Below are 14,112 nucleotides of genomic sequence, written 5' to 3'. Positions count from 1 at the left end.
TGTTTACACCCACATGCGGGATCCAAATCGTCACTTCCCGCTTGCTGTCTCTCTTGGCAGCTCGGTTTCCCACCAGAACGTGCTCCACTCTTGCTGTTTAATGTCCCCATTATAATCGGTGACAGAAGTTACGTTCTCCTACCGCGTACCTAGTTACCGGTTGTCCTTTTTGTCTGTGAGTTTGCTTTTTAAAAAATAAACCCGTGGTTGGGCTTTTTGGTGATGGCCACGTAGCAGCCAGCGCACATCCTTTGGGTTTGGTTCTTAGGTCAGATTGTAGGTTCTGGAAGGGTTGTGGGCCCCCATCTTGTTCTGCTGCTTGCAGAGGGCGGCGGCCTGTAGATACGCCCACATTCTCCACAGTGAGCGGCTGTTGGGGGGCGGGGGGGTCCATGGCGCTTTTAGAGCTCGGCGTGACCAATCTGCCGACGTCCCCATCCTTAATAACACGCGCATCTGCCAAGGGCAGAGACAGAGCTCTCCCCTCTCACTGCGTCTGTGCACCAGAGCGCGTGCAGGACGGGGGCCCCTGCCCGCCATTGCCGGATGACCGCTAGGGGACCACCAGGCCCTTCCTGTGTGACTGGTCTCCTTATTGCAGGGACGGGCCAGGTCTGTGCTTGGCCCTTGCTGTCTGGCCCTTTCTGGTCTTACTTCATAGTAATGAGTACTTGGTGCAGCACCACTAGGCTCCGGGGCCCGGAGAAGCAGCCGAGAGAACGCTGAGCACAGAGAGGCCCGGTGCCCGTGGAGGCCGCTTGGCGGGGCGGGCGGTCTCGGTGCTCTGTGGAGGGCCGAGGTGGGGCGCCGTGGGTGTCTGTGGCTCCCACTGCCAGGGGCTTCTGGGGCACAGGCGGGATCAGAGGGGGCCGCCGCCTTGGCCTTCCCACACCTGCTCGTGCCCACGTGCCGGGCACAAGCCCCTCCGCACAGTCCCTGCAGCTCCTGGTGTGTGCCGGGGGCCGCGGAAGGGAGGTCCCTGTCCGAGGGTCTGACCCCGCTCCCCCGAGTCGGCACTCGCCCGTGGGGACCCTGCCCCGGCCCGGGAGCTGCTCGGCGCCGAAACGTTTGTGTGGTGGCCCCCGCGTGTCCTCTGCCATGTGGGTGGGCTGCACGGCACGTGCAGCCGGGCGGAGGGGAAGGCGGCTGTACAGCGTGCCCCTGCCCACCGTGGGTGCCCTGACGGGACAGTGCACTCCAGCCGGGCCTTCCCGCTGGTTTCCGCTGGCTTTTCGGTGACGTTTCCTCTCGCTTTCTTGAAGGTGGTTTGGGGGGTTGGCTCCACTGACCATTCTGCTTGTCCATTCATTGGCGACGATCTTCTGTGTCCCGACGCACCCCTGCCAGCTGGCATCCTGCATTCGTGACCGCTGGCCGTGGCCCCCTTGCCCCCATCCTTACGCCACAGTGCATGGGATGGAGGGTGGCCGCCTCTCCGTCATTCACCCCCAGGACAGTTCCATCCCTGCCGCCTTGTCTGGACGCCCCCCCCCCCCCCCGCCCTGCAGCCTCCCCTCCTGGGGCCACACACAGACCTCCCTGTCCCCCCCCCCCCCCCCCCCCGCAACGCCTTTCCCCACCTGCTTCCCTCAGTGACTCTCTGTTCTCACGGAGCCCGGACGAGTCCCCCTCACACCCAGCAGCTCTGCTCTCCTGGCCCTTGGACCGGCTCCGGTCACCGGCACTGAGGCGAGGGCAGGCGGCCCGGCCCCGCTTATGTTTGTTTAACTTTCTGTTCTTTTGACGGCAGTGCCCTGAACCGCTTCCTGCTTCCCCTGTGGGCGCGTGCTCTCCAGCGCAGCCCAGCACTCCGCACAGGGGCCACACTCCTGCTCCAGCGGGACAGATGGCCTTTCGTCCTGTGGCACTTGTGAAATGTTTACAGAGAGCTCGTTGGGGGGGGGGGGGGCGCTCCGGGTGCAAGTGGCTGCAGTCCGCCGTCCAAACCGTGGTCAGCCGTGGCCCCGACTTACTGTGGTGGCGGGTGTGGTTGGAAGGTGCCGGAGGCTCGACCGCGGACCTGGGAACTAGGGAGCCACGGGGCGTGTCTCTCTGGAATCTGCTTGTTGAAGTGACTTGCGTTTATACAGCCAGGTTCTGCCCACCTACGACAGCCTGGACGAGCCGTCGGTGAAAACCATGAGCTCTATATTCGCCTCCTCCCTCAATGTGGTCACCACCTTCTACGTCACGGTAGGAGCCCTTTCGCGCCCTCTCCCGTCTCCCACGTCAGGAACGGACTTGGCTCTCGGCCCCTTCCCCCCCATCCCCCCGTCCCCCCCACCCGCCACCAGGCTTGCCCTTTGTTCCTTTCCCACCCAGTGCCCGGTGGCCACGGGACAGACCCCCTCAGCTCGGCTCCACGGCCACCCGCAAGGCCGCTCTGCCCTGGGCGGCGCTGCCGTCGCTCCTGTTCCGGGGGGCGTTTGGGCACGGACCGTTCCCAGGTTGCACTGGCTGGGAGGCTCCTTCGACTCCTCCGAGACCTTTGCCAATCAGCTGTGGAAGGGGGCGTGTCTGTTAACAAACTAGAAAGCGTAAGATCACGGAGGAAGAAAATAACCTCCGATTCCAGCCCCCAGGTGCCGTTACAGTTGACATTTTGGTAGATTTTTTTCCACACTTCTTAGTGTTCCCATTTGTTCTGGTTTTCGCATTGCACACAAAATCATCGCTGTGCCGAGATCCCAGCTTGTTTCCCCGAGCCTCGCGGCCTCTGCGTCGTGTCGGTTTCTGCAGATGGTCCACACAGATTGTCGTCCACGCGGTGTCCGTCCTCGGGCGAGCACGGTGTGCCCCACGGCTCCCGGGTTTGGGTTTTGCACCAGATGAAGACCGGCCGCCGTGCGGGGCCTGCGGGGCGTCCGGAGGCTTCCTTCCGCTGGGGCGGCTCCGCTTCCCCGGTGCCAGCTGTCCCCGCGGGAAGCTCCCGGAGCCTCGGCAGAATTGAGCCTTCCGGTCGCGGGGGGGTGGGGGGGTGGGGCGGTTTGCGAGCCAGAGTCCGACGTGCGCCATGGGCTTGCCGGAGCTGCTTGTGCAGGGGCCTGTGGCCGCCTCCGGGGGTGGGGAGCACGGCCCCACCGCCCGCCCTCCGCTGCTGTCCTTCCACAGGTGGGCTTCTTCGGCTACGTGAGCTTCACCGAGGCCACTGCGGGCAACGTGCTGATGCACTTTCCCTCCAACCTGGTGACGGAGATGATGCGCGTGGGCTTCATGATGTCGGTGGCCGTGGGCTTCCCCATGATGATCCTGCCGTGCCGACAGGCCTTGAACACACTGCTCTTCGAGCAGCAGGTAAGGCTCTCGAGGCCCTTCGGACCGCACTTGGCCAGGGAAATGCTTTCCTGATCTGAATCGTGTTCTCTTTTGTTGGCTTTTGCTGGGTCTTTTCTTTCCTGGGTGGTGGTAGGGGGAGCTTTTCCTAGTTAAAAATGGAAAAGCTTTGGGACACCCTAGTGGTTCAGGTGGTTGAGCGTCTGACCCTTGATTTCAGCTTGGGCCATGATCCCAGGTCATGGGATCGAGCCCTGCATTGGGCTCCATGCTGAGCGTGGAACCTGCTAGAGATTCCCTCCCTCCCTCCCTCCCTCCCTCCCTCCCTCCCTCTCTCTCTCTCTTTCTCTCTCTCTCTCTCTCTCTCTCTCCCCCCCTCCCTCCCCCTCCCTCCCCCCAGCTCATGTATTTGCACGTGTACGTGCTCTTTCTCTCTCCCAAAAAAAATTAAATTAAAAAAATGGAAAAGCTTTGATTAAAGTGAAATCTTTTATAGGGACTTATCTTAATTAAAAATAATTTTTTATATATTTTATATGTTTATTTTGAGAGAGAGGGAGGGTGCATGCACACACGCGTGCACAGGAGAGGGGCAGAGAGAGTGGGAGAGAGAATCCTATGCAGGCGTTGTGCTGTGAGCACCGAGCCCGACCAGGGCTCCATCCTGCGAACTGTGAGATCGTGACCTGAGCTGAAATCAAGAGTCAGCACTCAACTAACTGAGCCACTAGGCACCTCGGAATTTCTTTAATGTGTATTCTTTTTTTTTTTAATTAAAAAAAACAATTTTTAGGTTTACTTATTTTGAGAGAGCACAAGCAGGGCAGGGGCAGAGAGAGCGGGGAACAGAGGATCCAAAGCAGGCTCTGTGCTGACAGCAGAAAGCCCGACGTGGGGCTCGAACCCACGAACCACGAGATCATGACCTGAGCCAAAGTCAGACACCTAACCGACTGAGCCACCCAGGCACCCCAAATGTTTATTCATTTTTGAGAGAGAGCGTGAGTGGGGTAGGAGCAGAGAGAGAGGGAGACACAGAATCTGAAGCAGGCTCCGGGCTCCAAGCTGTCAGCACAGAGCCTGATGTGGGGCTCGAACCCACGAACCGGGAGATCATGACCTGAGCCGAAGTCGGACGCTCAAACGACTGAGCGACCAGGCACCTTGGGATTATTATTATTATTACTTTTTTAAGCCAACTTTGGAGAGAAGAGCTGGAACGAAGGGGTCTGTTCACGTGGGGCGCGTGGAGAGTGTCTGGGCAGCGAAGGCCCGCTCCCGTGACTATACAGCCCCCTGCTGTCATCCCCAAAACAGCGATGCAGCAGGAAACTGGGCGAAGCTGTGGAATGTGTGGGAACGTGGAAGAGCCACTTTGTGACGATGGCCAGGTCGGCACTGGGGTCGGCGCCCGGTGCTCTCCATGCTGGTGGAACTTAAAGTTTCAGCAGTTTGACAGAAGCTTCCAGAAGAGGCTGAGTTTCGTTCACTTTCATGTGTGCACTCAGGGCCCTGCTTAGCCCTTTATGAGACGTTTTCCCGTGCATGGGTTGGAACTGGAAGTTTCTCTCGGCTCTGTGTTGCCACGTCAAAAACAGAAGGTCTGTGTCACAGTTCGGGCCCCAAGTTGTGGGAGTCCCCGTCCTTCTCGGGAGCCCACGGCCTCGCAGCTTCTTTCCGCGGCCGTGTCTTGTGACTCTGGCCTGAGGTCCTTGAGTCCGGTCTGCGGTGTCAGCCAGGACTCCCGGTGGCCGCACAAGTTCCGCGTGAACTGCTGAGGCCGCGGGGCAGGTGGGGAGTTTGGGGTCTTGAACTCCAGGAGACGGGGGGTCCAGTAGCCAGATTGGGGAGGGCGGGCTGCCGGGGCCTCCAGAAGAGCTAGAGTGGGGCCTGCTGTCCACGTGGTTGGCATGCGCTCGAGGCAGCCACCCCCCCAACCCCCCGCCCCCACCGGTGGTGCCACCAGAGACGGCACCTCGTGGCAGAGGCTGAGTCCTGAAGGACTGGCTGTCCTTCCACCTCCAGTTTGTCCCCCTCACCCCCCGTCGTTCAGGTACCTGGGCGCCAGGCATGGCATGACGTCGCACTTTGTCCCTTGGGGGTGGTGGCTGGGTCGGCTCCCCGCCCCACCTCTGCACTGTGAGTTGCTCGCGTCTATCTTTCATGGTCTGTTGCCAACACACGCTTAGTGTATGAGCGGCATTTGTGCCTCTGTATATAATGCATTTTTATCGTTTACGTTATTTTTTTTAATGTTTATTTTGAGAGAGAAACAGAGCGTGAGTGGGAGAGGAGCAGAGAGAGAGGGAGACACAGAATCCGAAGCAGGCTCCAGGCTCCGAGCTGTCAGCACAGAGCCTGTCGTGGGGCTCGAATCCGCGAGCAGTGAGATCATGACCTGAGCCAAAGTTGGACACTTAACCGGCTAAGGCAGCCAGGCACCCCAATTTTTATCGTTTAAGAAGTAAAATCCATAGTGGCATTAGAGGAAATAGTAAATCAAGGAAAAAAACTCAGGTGGCTGGGTGGCTCAGTCGGTTGAGCATCCCACTCTTGATTTCGGTTCAGGTCAGTATCCCGGGGTCGTGGGATCGAGCCCCACGTTGGGCTCCATGCTGAGCACAGACCCTGTTTGAGATTCTCTTTCTCCTTCTCACTGGCTTGTGCTCACGCCCCCCCCCCCCCACAAAAATAAAGACAAATAAATAATTAAAAAGGTTCTCTCTCTCCCTCTGCCCCTCCCCCCCACTCGCATATTCTCTCTCTCTCTAAAATAAAAAATTAAAATTTTAAAAATGAAGAAAGAGACTTCATCTGTGTCTCTCCGTCCTCCCACAGATGACGTGGCAAGTGTGTGTCTCTTTAGAGTCCTTCCCTGAGTGCACTCCGTCTGCAAGTGTGTGTCTCCAACGTGTCCCCAAACACCTCCCCGCCCTTGCTCTGGGTCCTAGCTCTTGTGGGTGCTCCGGTCGTTGTGGGGCGTTCACGTGTGACCTCTCGGGGGTGACTCTGTCCCGACCTCCTCCGCACATGGAGCTCCCCCTTCCCCCCCCCATCTTGGAGTACTGGGTAGGTTTCTAGGCAGGAGTTCTTGGGTCCAGAGGGGTAGCCCTAACACACCCCCCTCGCCAGACCAGGTGCGAGCCGTCCTCCTAAGCCGCTCAGAAACTCGGGCTGCGGCCGTCCTAAGAAAGCCGCCTGCGTCAAGGTCTATTCTGGAAATCGGGTGCTTTGAACTTCTGGTTATGGAAGGTTCTGAGGCTCCCCCGGAGAGGTGTTTCCCAGCCCACGAATGGGAACCACGGTCAGCCCCTCCTGTGTGCCCAGCGCTGCTCTGGTGCGCGGGCCTTGGTTACACTGCGCGGCGTCCTTTCCTTCCTCTCGGGCTGCGTTTCCAGCGCCTGGAAGGGACAGTGGGTGGCACCGGGTGGCACGAGGGTGTGCCGGGAGTGGGCGCCCCGGGGCTCCCGCTGCGCTCTGAAGCCATCAGCCGGTGTGCGCGGGGCAGGGGCTGGGCTCTGGTGTCCGTGCTGCTACCACGCGGCGCTGTTCTCCGTCTCTCCCGCGGGTTGCTCTAAAGGAAGACGGAAGGATCTGCCGCTCACGTGTCGAGAAACGGAGTTCTCCGGTTTCCCTTCCCTGCCGGACGTGAGGCGCAGCCTGTGCCTTCCTGGCGTCTCACCGGTTTGGGTTTCCGGTTCCCAGTCACGTTGCCGAGCCGGGCGGTGCCGCGTCTGGAGCGCGGCTGGCGGCCTCGTCCTCGCCCTCGCCTGTCGGCGGCACAAGGCAGGGCCCTTTGAAGGCGTCCTGGCTGGAGCGCGGGGAGGAGATCAGTCCTTTCGAAACCTTTGTTTTTCTTTTCTTTCACCCAGCAGAAAGATGGCACCTTTACCGCTGGGGGGTACATGCCCCCTCTGCGGTTTAAAGCGCTCACCCTCTCTGTCGTGTTTGGAACCATGGTCGGTGGAATCATGATCCCAAACGGTGAGTGTGGGGGGGGAGGCTGCTCCGGGGCCCGATCTCCTGCCGGCCCTCTGCCTGTCCCCCGTCCTCCTGTGTCCCTGTGTTACGTGTGGGGACCCCAGAGCCGTCCCTACCTGGAGTCTCATTCAACCAGGACACATCCCAGAGTCTCATGCCACCCTCCCTGGTGTCCTAGAACAGTCTAGACACTCTCAGTGAATCTTTGGCGCCCCAAGAAAAGCGTGGGACGAACATCTCGGCGTCAGGGAACCACAAGCACACGCAGAAACCTGAGCACTTGAGCCCTGGGTGGAGACGGAGGTGCGGGGACGCGGGCCCGGTTTGTGAAAACGAGGGGCCACGGCAGCTCCTGTGCTCTTGACTCCCGGTTTTGATGACACATCACCAAGGGAGGACCTGAGCGGGGTCTGAGCTCTCAAACACATTCTCCCGGACACACAGAGCTTCCTGTCATCGGATACCCGGCGGGGCCTGCGTGCGCTCCCCCCAGGTAACCGGCCAGGCGTCCGCACTCCATGCGTCCTGGCTTCCACACGTCCGAGGACCCGTCCTGCTCCGTCTCTCGCCGAGCGAGGCGGAGGGGGTGGTGATTTAAGATGAGCCATCCGAGAAGCCCCTGCTGGACGCCCACGTGCTCTGGGAGGAACCAGGGCGGTGCTCTCGGGGCTCGCTTTGGGCCGGACCCTACGGAGAGATGCCCGCTCCTGCCTCGCCAAGGCCCACACGGTCGAGGGAGGGAGCCGCATTGGCCCCATTTCACTGGCCAGGAACTGAGGTGCAGGCAGCATGGAGCTAGGCTGAGACTCCACAGCCGGGAAGGCGTGGCCTCTTGGGCTCTGGTTCTCCTGGGGCCGCCGGCCCCACACCGTGCCCCCCTGTAGTCTCGGGCGGTGTCCCCTTCAGTGTGGCTGTGGGCACGGGAGGGGTGCCTCCGCTCGCACTCGTGTTCTGGAGGCGTGCGTGGAGGGGCCTCGTGGCAAGGGGCTTGCTCGCCTGGGCCTGCCGAGAGCTTTCATTCGGTCCCTTGCCGGAGCCGCTGGCCCTCACCCCTCCCTGTTGCTTCCTGTTCCCAGTGGAGACGATCCTGGGCCTCACGGGCGCCACGATGGGAAGCCTCATCTGCTTCATTTGTCCGGCTCTGATCCATAAGAAAATCCACAAGAACGCCCTTTCCTCCCAGGTGAGTGTGGCTCGGCCCCACGGGCTGGGTCTGGGCTCGGGGCGAGGCGGGGGGTCGTGCTGTCCCACGAGGGCTTCTCAGGAGGCGAGGTCCTTGGTCCGGATGGTGTAGGAGGCACAGGGTCAGGCCACACCGCTGCCGTGCGGACGTGGGGAGGTTCCCGGGGGCCAGGTGTGTGTGTCGCGCACCAGCTTCCTCAGCCGAGCACCGAATACCGGAGTGCTTTTGTGCAACCGTGTGTCTGGACGGTGAGTGGCGCTTCCGTGAGTGCGTGTGCGTTGCACGCTTCACACCCCTCCCCCAGCTCCCCCCTCCTCCCCCCCTCCCCCCCCCCCCACCGCGGCACCGCCACTGTCTCCCTGGACCACGTGATGGGGTGCCCTCTGCCGTGTGGAGACAACTGTGACGACTGTGTGTGTGCCCGAGTGCTGGGATAGACTTGCCTCTTGCCAACCTGGTAGGGGCTTGCTGAGTTCTTCCCCCCCGGTGTGGTTTGGTGACTGTTTCAGGAGTACCGTGTACTATGCATACAGCAGAGCCCCTAATTCTCTGCGCACAGCCTGACCCCTTGCTAAGTGAACCCAGCCACAGAGCCACCGTCCGTGGCAGGTTTAGAACATTCCAGCACTCGAAGGCTCCCTGGGGTGCCTCACAGTCTTTCCCCTCCAAAGGTTACTGCTCGTCTGTCTTCTGATCTCTTGGAAAAACTTCGCCTGTCTTCGAGTTGGGGTAAATGGAGTCTAACAATGCGTGTTTGTGTACGTCTGGCCTCCTTACCCAAGCGTCACATCTGCGACCAGCTGTGTCGCCGCGGGGTTGGGCAGCTTGCCGTTTCTTGCTGCGTGACATCGCGTGGTTCCCCCAGGGCAGACGGTGGGGCCCTCCACGAGACTCTTCTGTGATGTGCGTGCAGCACGTCGGTGATTCACTGAGGCAGGGGTAGCGGGTCCCGGGCTTACGTCCCCCCAGCTTCGGCAGCTTTTGCCAAACTTCTGCCGGTTTTCCAAAAGTGGTCTTCTGGCCCCACATTAGAATTCCAGTTGCTCCTGCATCTGCTGTCCTGGTCACAGATGCTAGTCCTTCCGAGGGCTGTGCGGTGGCACCTCGTGTGGGTTTTAATTTGCAGTTCCCATGAGGCGTCTGCGTGGCTCAGTCAGTTGAGTGACCAACTTTGGCTCAGGTCACGATCTCACAGTTTGTGAGTTCGAGCCCCGCGTCGGGCTCTGTGCTGACAGCTCGGAGCCTGGAGCCTGGAGCCTGCTTCGGATTCTGTGCCTCCCTCTCTCTCTGCCCCAACCCACTCGCATTCTGTCTCTCTCTCTCTCTCAAAAATAAGTAAACATCAAAAAAATTAAAAAACAAATTTGCAGTTCCCAGATGACTAGTGGTGTTGAGCCCCCTCACATGGGCATGTCCACCGTGGGAGCCTCTGTGACTGCCTTTCACGTCTTGTCCCGTTTCAGCTAGTGGGTTGTTGGTCTTTCTTTTTATAAACCATCTTTTTTTTTTTAATTTTAAAAATTTAATTTAGTTTATTTATTTTAGAGAGAAAAAGAAAGAGTGGCACAAGGGACATAGGGGGAGAGAGAGAGAGAATCCCATGAAAGGCAGAGAGAGAGGGAGAGAGAGTGCAGAGCTGGAAGCAGGGCTCGAGCTCACGAACCGTGAGATCACGACCTGAGCCGAGGTTGGATGCTTAACCGACTGAGCCACCCAGGCGTGCTGTCTTTCTCTTAATGATTTTGTGGAAGTTCTTAGAAGATTCCGGATCTAAATCTTTTTTCAGAAATACCTAGTGCAGATGTTTTCGCTCTTGGCGACCTTTCCACTTTCTTCGTGATACCTTTTGACCAACAGCTGTTCTTCATTTTAGTGTACTTCAGTTCGTCACCCTTCTTTTGCTGGGTGCTTTTTATGTGCTGTTCTAGAAACGTTTGCCCACTGCAGGGTCCTACGGATAGCCTCTCGGGTTAGACTCTGGAAGCTTTTATCATTCACATTCAGATGCACACTCTGTCTGGAACGGATGGGGAGGTAGGGTGAGGGCTTCTAGCCGATCGCACCCTCTGTCCCCCGCAACTGAGGTGGCCCTGCTATCACCGGTCACCTGTGCCCTCAGGGGACTGCTGGGGACGCTTCTGGGGCTGGTCTGTCCGGCTCTCCTTGTGCTGGCGTGGCCCTGCTCCAGTGCGGGGGCTTTACAGTGAGTCTGCACATCAGGCAACGGGAGCTCCCTTCCTTCGTTCTTCTGCAAGGGGGTCCCCGCTGTCTCCGTGTCAGCTTTCAGCCCCCTCCAGCACAGCCGTGTTGGGTTTGGATGGGGTTGCACCAAACCATAGATGCAAGAACCGCCCCCGCCCTTCACGGCCACAGCGTTTCCGCGTTTTCGTTACGTCTTCTTTGCCCACGGTTTCTCTTCAGATTTCCAGACTTTGGGGGCTCCCGGTAACCTTTTGTACTACTGTTTTCAAGCACGATCCCCTTGTGGTTGGAGAACATACGCTGAAGAACTTGAATTTCAGCGCTTTGACATTTTTGAGGCTGTTTTGTGTCCCAGCACGTGGTCTCCTCCAGTGGGTGCTCAGGGCCTGTGGGTGGTTAGACCGTTTACTAACTGCGATTTTCAGATCTTACGTGGTCAGTTAGGGGAAAGATAGGACAAGTCAGGCTGTAATTGTAGGTTTGTATCAGTCTTTGCTCTTTATCTTGAAGCCATGTTATTAGGAGCATACCGTTTTAGGCTGGTTGTTTCTTGTTAAAACTCACCCTTTTTGGGGCGCCTGGGTGGCTCAGTCAGTTGAGCAACCAGCTTCAGCTCAGGTCATGATCTCGAGGTTTGTGAGTTCGAGCCCCGCATTGGGCTCTCTGCTGTCAGTACAGAGCCCGCTTGGGATCCTCTGTCCCCGCTCTCTGTCTCTGCCCCTCCCCTGTTTGTGCTCTCAAAAATAAACACACATTTAACATTTTTTTTTTTTAAACCCAACTAACCCTTTTTCCTGTGAAACGTCTCTTTTTATCTTTGGGACTGCTTCTGTCCTTAAAGTTGGTCTTGTCTGATATAGCGTGACTAACTTGACTTTGTTTTGGATTAATATTTACACAGTATAGTTTTCTATCCTTTTTTGATCTCTCTATGCTTTTTATATTTGTGGTATGTCTTAGATAACAGCATGTAGTTGACTTTTGTAGTGTTTTGTTTTTATCCAGTTTGTTAATAAGAGTATTTAAGATTAAAAAAAAAAAAGGGTAAGATTTTTTTTTTTTTAACATTTATTTATCTTTGAGAGACGGAGAGAGACAGAGTATGAGCAGGAGAGGGGCAGAGAGGAAGGGAGACACAGAATTCGAAGCAGGCGCCAGGCTCCAAGCTGTCAGCACAGAACCTGAGGCAGGGCTCGAACCTACAAACCATGAGATCATGACCTGAGCCGAAGTCGGATGCTTAACCGACTGAACTACTCAGGCACCCCAAGATTTTTTTATAAGGAATATAATTACTGATTTGGGGGGGATTAAAACTTCCGTTTTACTCTTTGTTTTTTATTTGTCCTGTTCTTTTTTTGTTTGTTTCTTTCTTGCTGACTTTTGGATAAGTCAGGCATTTTAAGTATTCGTCTTTTTTTTTTTTAATTTTTTAATGTTTATTTTTTTGAGAGAGAGATGGAGTGTGAGCAGGAGAGGGGCAGAGAGAGAGGGAAACACAGAATCCAGGGCAGGCTCCAGGCTCTGAGCTGTCAGCACAGAGCCCGATGCGGGGCTGAACCCCTGAACCACGAGATCATGACCTGAGCCAAAGTCGGACAATTAACCAACTGAGCCACCCAGGTGCCCCTTAAGTATTCACCTTTTTATTTTTCTCTTAGCTGGAGTTGCACATTTCTGTTCTAATGGTTATACAAGGCAGTTTAATATGGATCTTAGAGTTGGCTATAAATTATTTTTACCATTTCCCGGATAAGACAAGTATCCCATGATATTTTGCCTCTGTTTACCTCCCTTTAGCCTTTGGTGCTGTTGTTTTTGTGTATTTTAGTTTTAAAACTTCTTTTTTTATGTGTGTTTTAATTACGTATATATTTTATTTTATTTTATTTTATTTTATTTTTTTTTTTTAATGTTTTTTCAACGTTTTATTTATTTTTGGGACAGAGAGACACAGAGCATGAACGGGGGAGGGGCAGAGAGAGAGGGAGACACAGAATCGGAAACAGGCTCCAGGCTCCGAGCCATCAGCCCAGAGCCTGACGCGGGGCTCGAACTCACGGACCGCGAGATCGTGACCTGGCTGAAGTCGGATGCTTAACCGACTGCGCCACCCAGGCGCCCCAGTTACGTATATATTTTAAACATCACAAGATACCGTTACTGTTTTAAGTTGTCAGTGTTATTTATATTGATCCTTTGCAGCCTCTTGGTTTTCTGTCACTTGGTCCTGTCTTCTGGTGTGCTTGGTAGTTTCTGTTTGAGAACTGGTAGAGATTCTGAAAGATGCTGCCTTCCAGCAGACAGAGGATGGGCAGGAGGCCTGTATTCGTTGAGGTGAGTCTATTTGTGGTTTGCCTCACTCCTAGGGCACAGCCCTTCCAGGGTCTCAGTTCAACGCCGTCGCCCTCACACTGCTAAATTCTCTGCTTAGCTTTGATTTTCTTGGCAGGTGCTCCTTGCGCCTCTCTGCGTAGCTGGTAGCTGGCATGTGCCTTGGGGAGAACTGCACACGGGGTATGGGTGCCCTTCTCCAAGGATGGTGGCGCTTGAGTTCTGGATGCTGGAGCGCCCACACCCTTAGCCCCTGGTGCCCGCCTTGCATGTTGTGCCAGCTCCAGGCTGCTGCTCTCTTGCCTGGTGCTCAGTGCCACGGGTCGGGAGGAGCCGGGGCCTCTGTGCTGGCCTCCATCCTCACGGGCAGTCTCAGTGGCCCAGGTTGTCTGCCGCTATCTTCAACTCGGTGATTTTAGTGAGTTCTTGGAATTAACTAGCCCATGACTGCCAGATGGCACACGTTTTTTCCTTCAAGTCCCAGAGTTTTAGTCCCTCAGACTCTTGTAAGGGAAAAAAGTCATTGCTAGAAAGGCCCACCTCTCAGTATGATTTTTAAAAATTCTTTTCCTCGGTTCTAGTACTGTCATGACTTCATTTTTTTCCCCTTTGAATCTTTGATCATCTGTGTCTTATTTTGGGGTAAGAAGCAAAGCCGACTCATTAGCTGTTGCTCTGTCCCCGACGTGCCATGTTACTGCTCCCACGTATATAGATGCTTGCGTGTGCATGGGCCTCACGTGGGACTTGCATTCAAAGGTACCGCTGGTGGGGGTGCCTGCGTGGCTCAGTCAGTTAAGCCTCCCACTTCGGCTCAGGTCATGATCTCGCGGTCTGTGAGTTCGAGCCCCACGTCGGGCTCTGTGCTGACAGCTCGGAGCCTGGAGCCTGCTTCGGATTCTGTGTCTCCTTTTCTTTCTGCCCTTCCGCCTCTCATGTGCACGCGCACTCTCTCTATCTCTCAAAAATAAATAAACATTAAAAAATTTTAAAAAACAAAAAAAAGTACCTCTGGCCTGCCCTGTCGTGCAGCCGTCCACGCTGCTTGCTGCCATGGCCCGTGGTAGCGCAGGGGCCCCTGCACTGTGACGCATCGTTCTGGAGACTTTTTTTAAAATTTGGATCCAACTATTTTTTTA

The 14,112-nt window shown here is 56.4% G+C and overlaps 1 protein-coding gene across 3 annotated transcripts in view; it reads left to right on the top strand.

Moving 5' to 3' along the window:
- Positions 1-14,112, top strand: part of SLC38A10 (solute carrier family 38 member 10) — a 44,719-nt gene that overhangs the window by 12,606 nt on the left and 18,001 nt on the right. For all 3 annotated transcript variants that reach the window (XM_047094107.1, XM_047094106.1, XM_047094105.1), the window contains exons 7-10: positions 2,091-2,193; positions 3,112-3,294; positions 7,146-7,257; positions 8,331-8,437. In XM_047094107.1, coding sequence (XP_046950063.1) covers positions 2,091-2,193; positions 3,112-3,294; positions 7,146-7,257; positions 8,331-8,437 — 505 coding nt within the window. The remainder of the gene's footprint in view (positions 1-2,090; positions 2,194-3,111; positions 3,295-7,145; positions 7,258-8,330; positions 8,438-14,112) is intronic.

This window comes from Lynx rufus, unplaced genomic scaffold (assembly GCF_022079265.1).
Source record: "Lynx rufus isolate CCGP_SWC_20201006 ecotype Redwood Valley unplaced genomic scaffold, mLynRuf1.p SCAF_37, whole genome shotgun sequence".
Classification (NCBI taxonomy): domain Eukaryota; kingdom Metazoa; phylum Chordata; class Mammalia; order Carnivora; family Felidae; genus Lynx; species Lynx rufus.
This window is presented reverse-complemented; position numbering and strand designations above follow the sequence as displayed.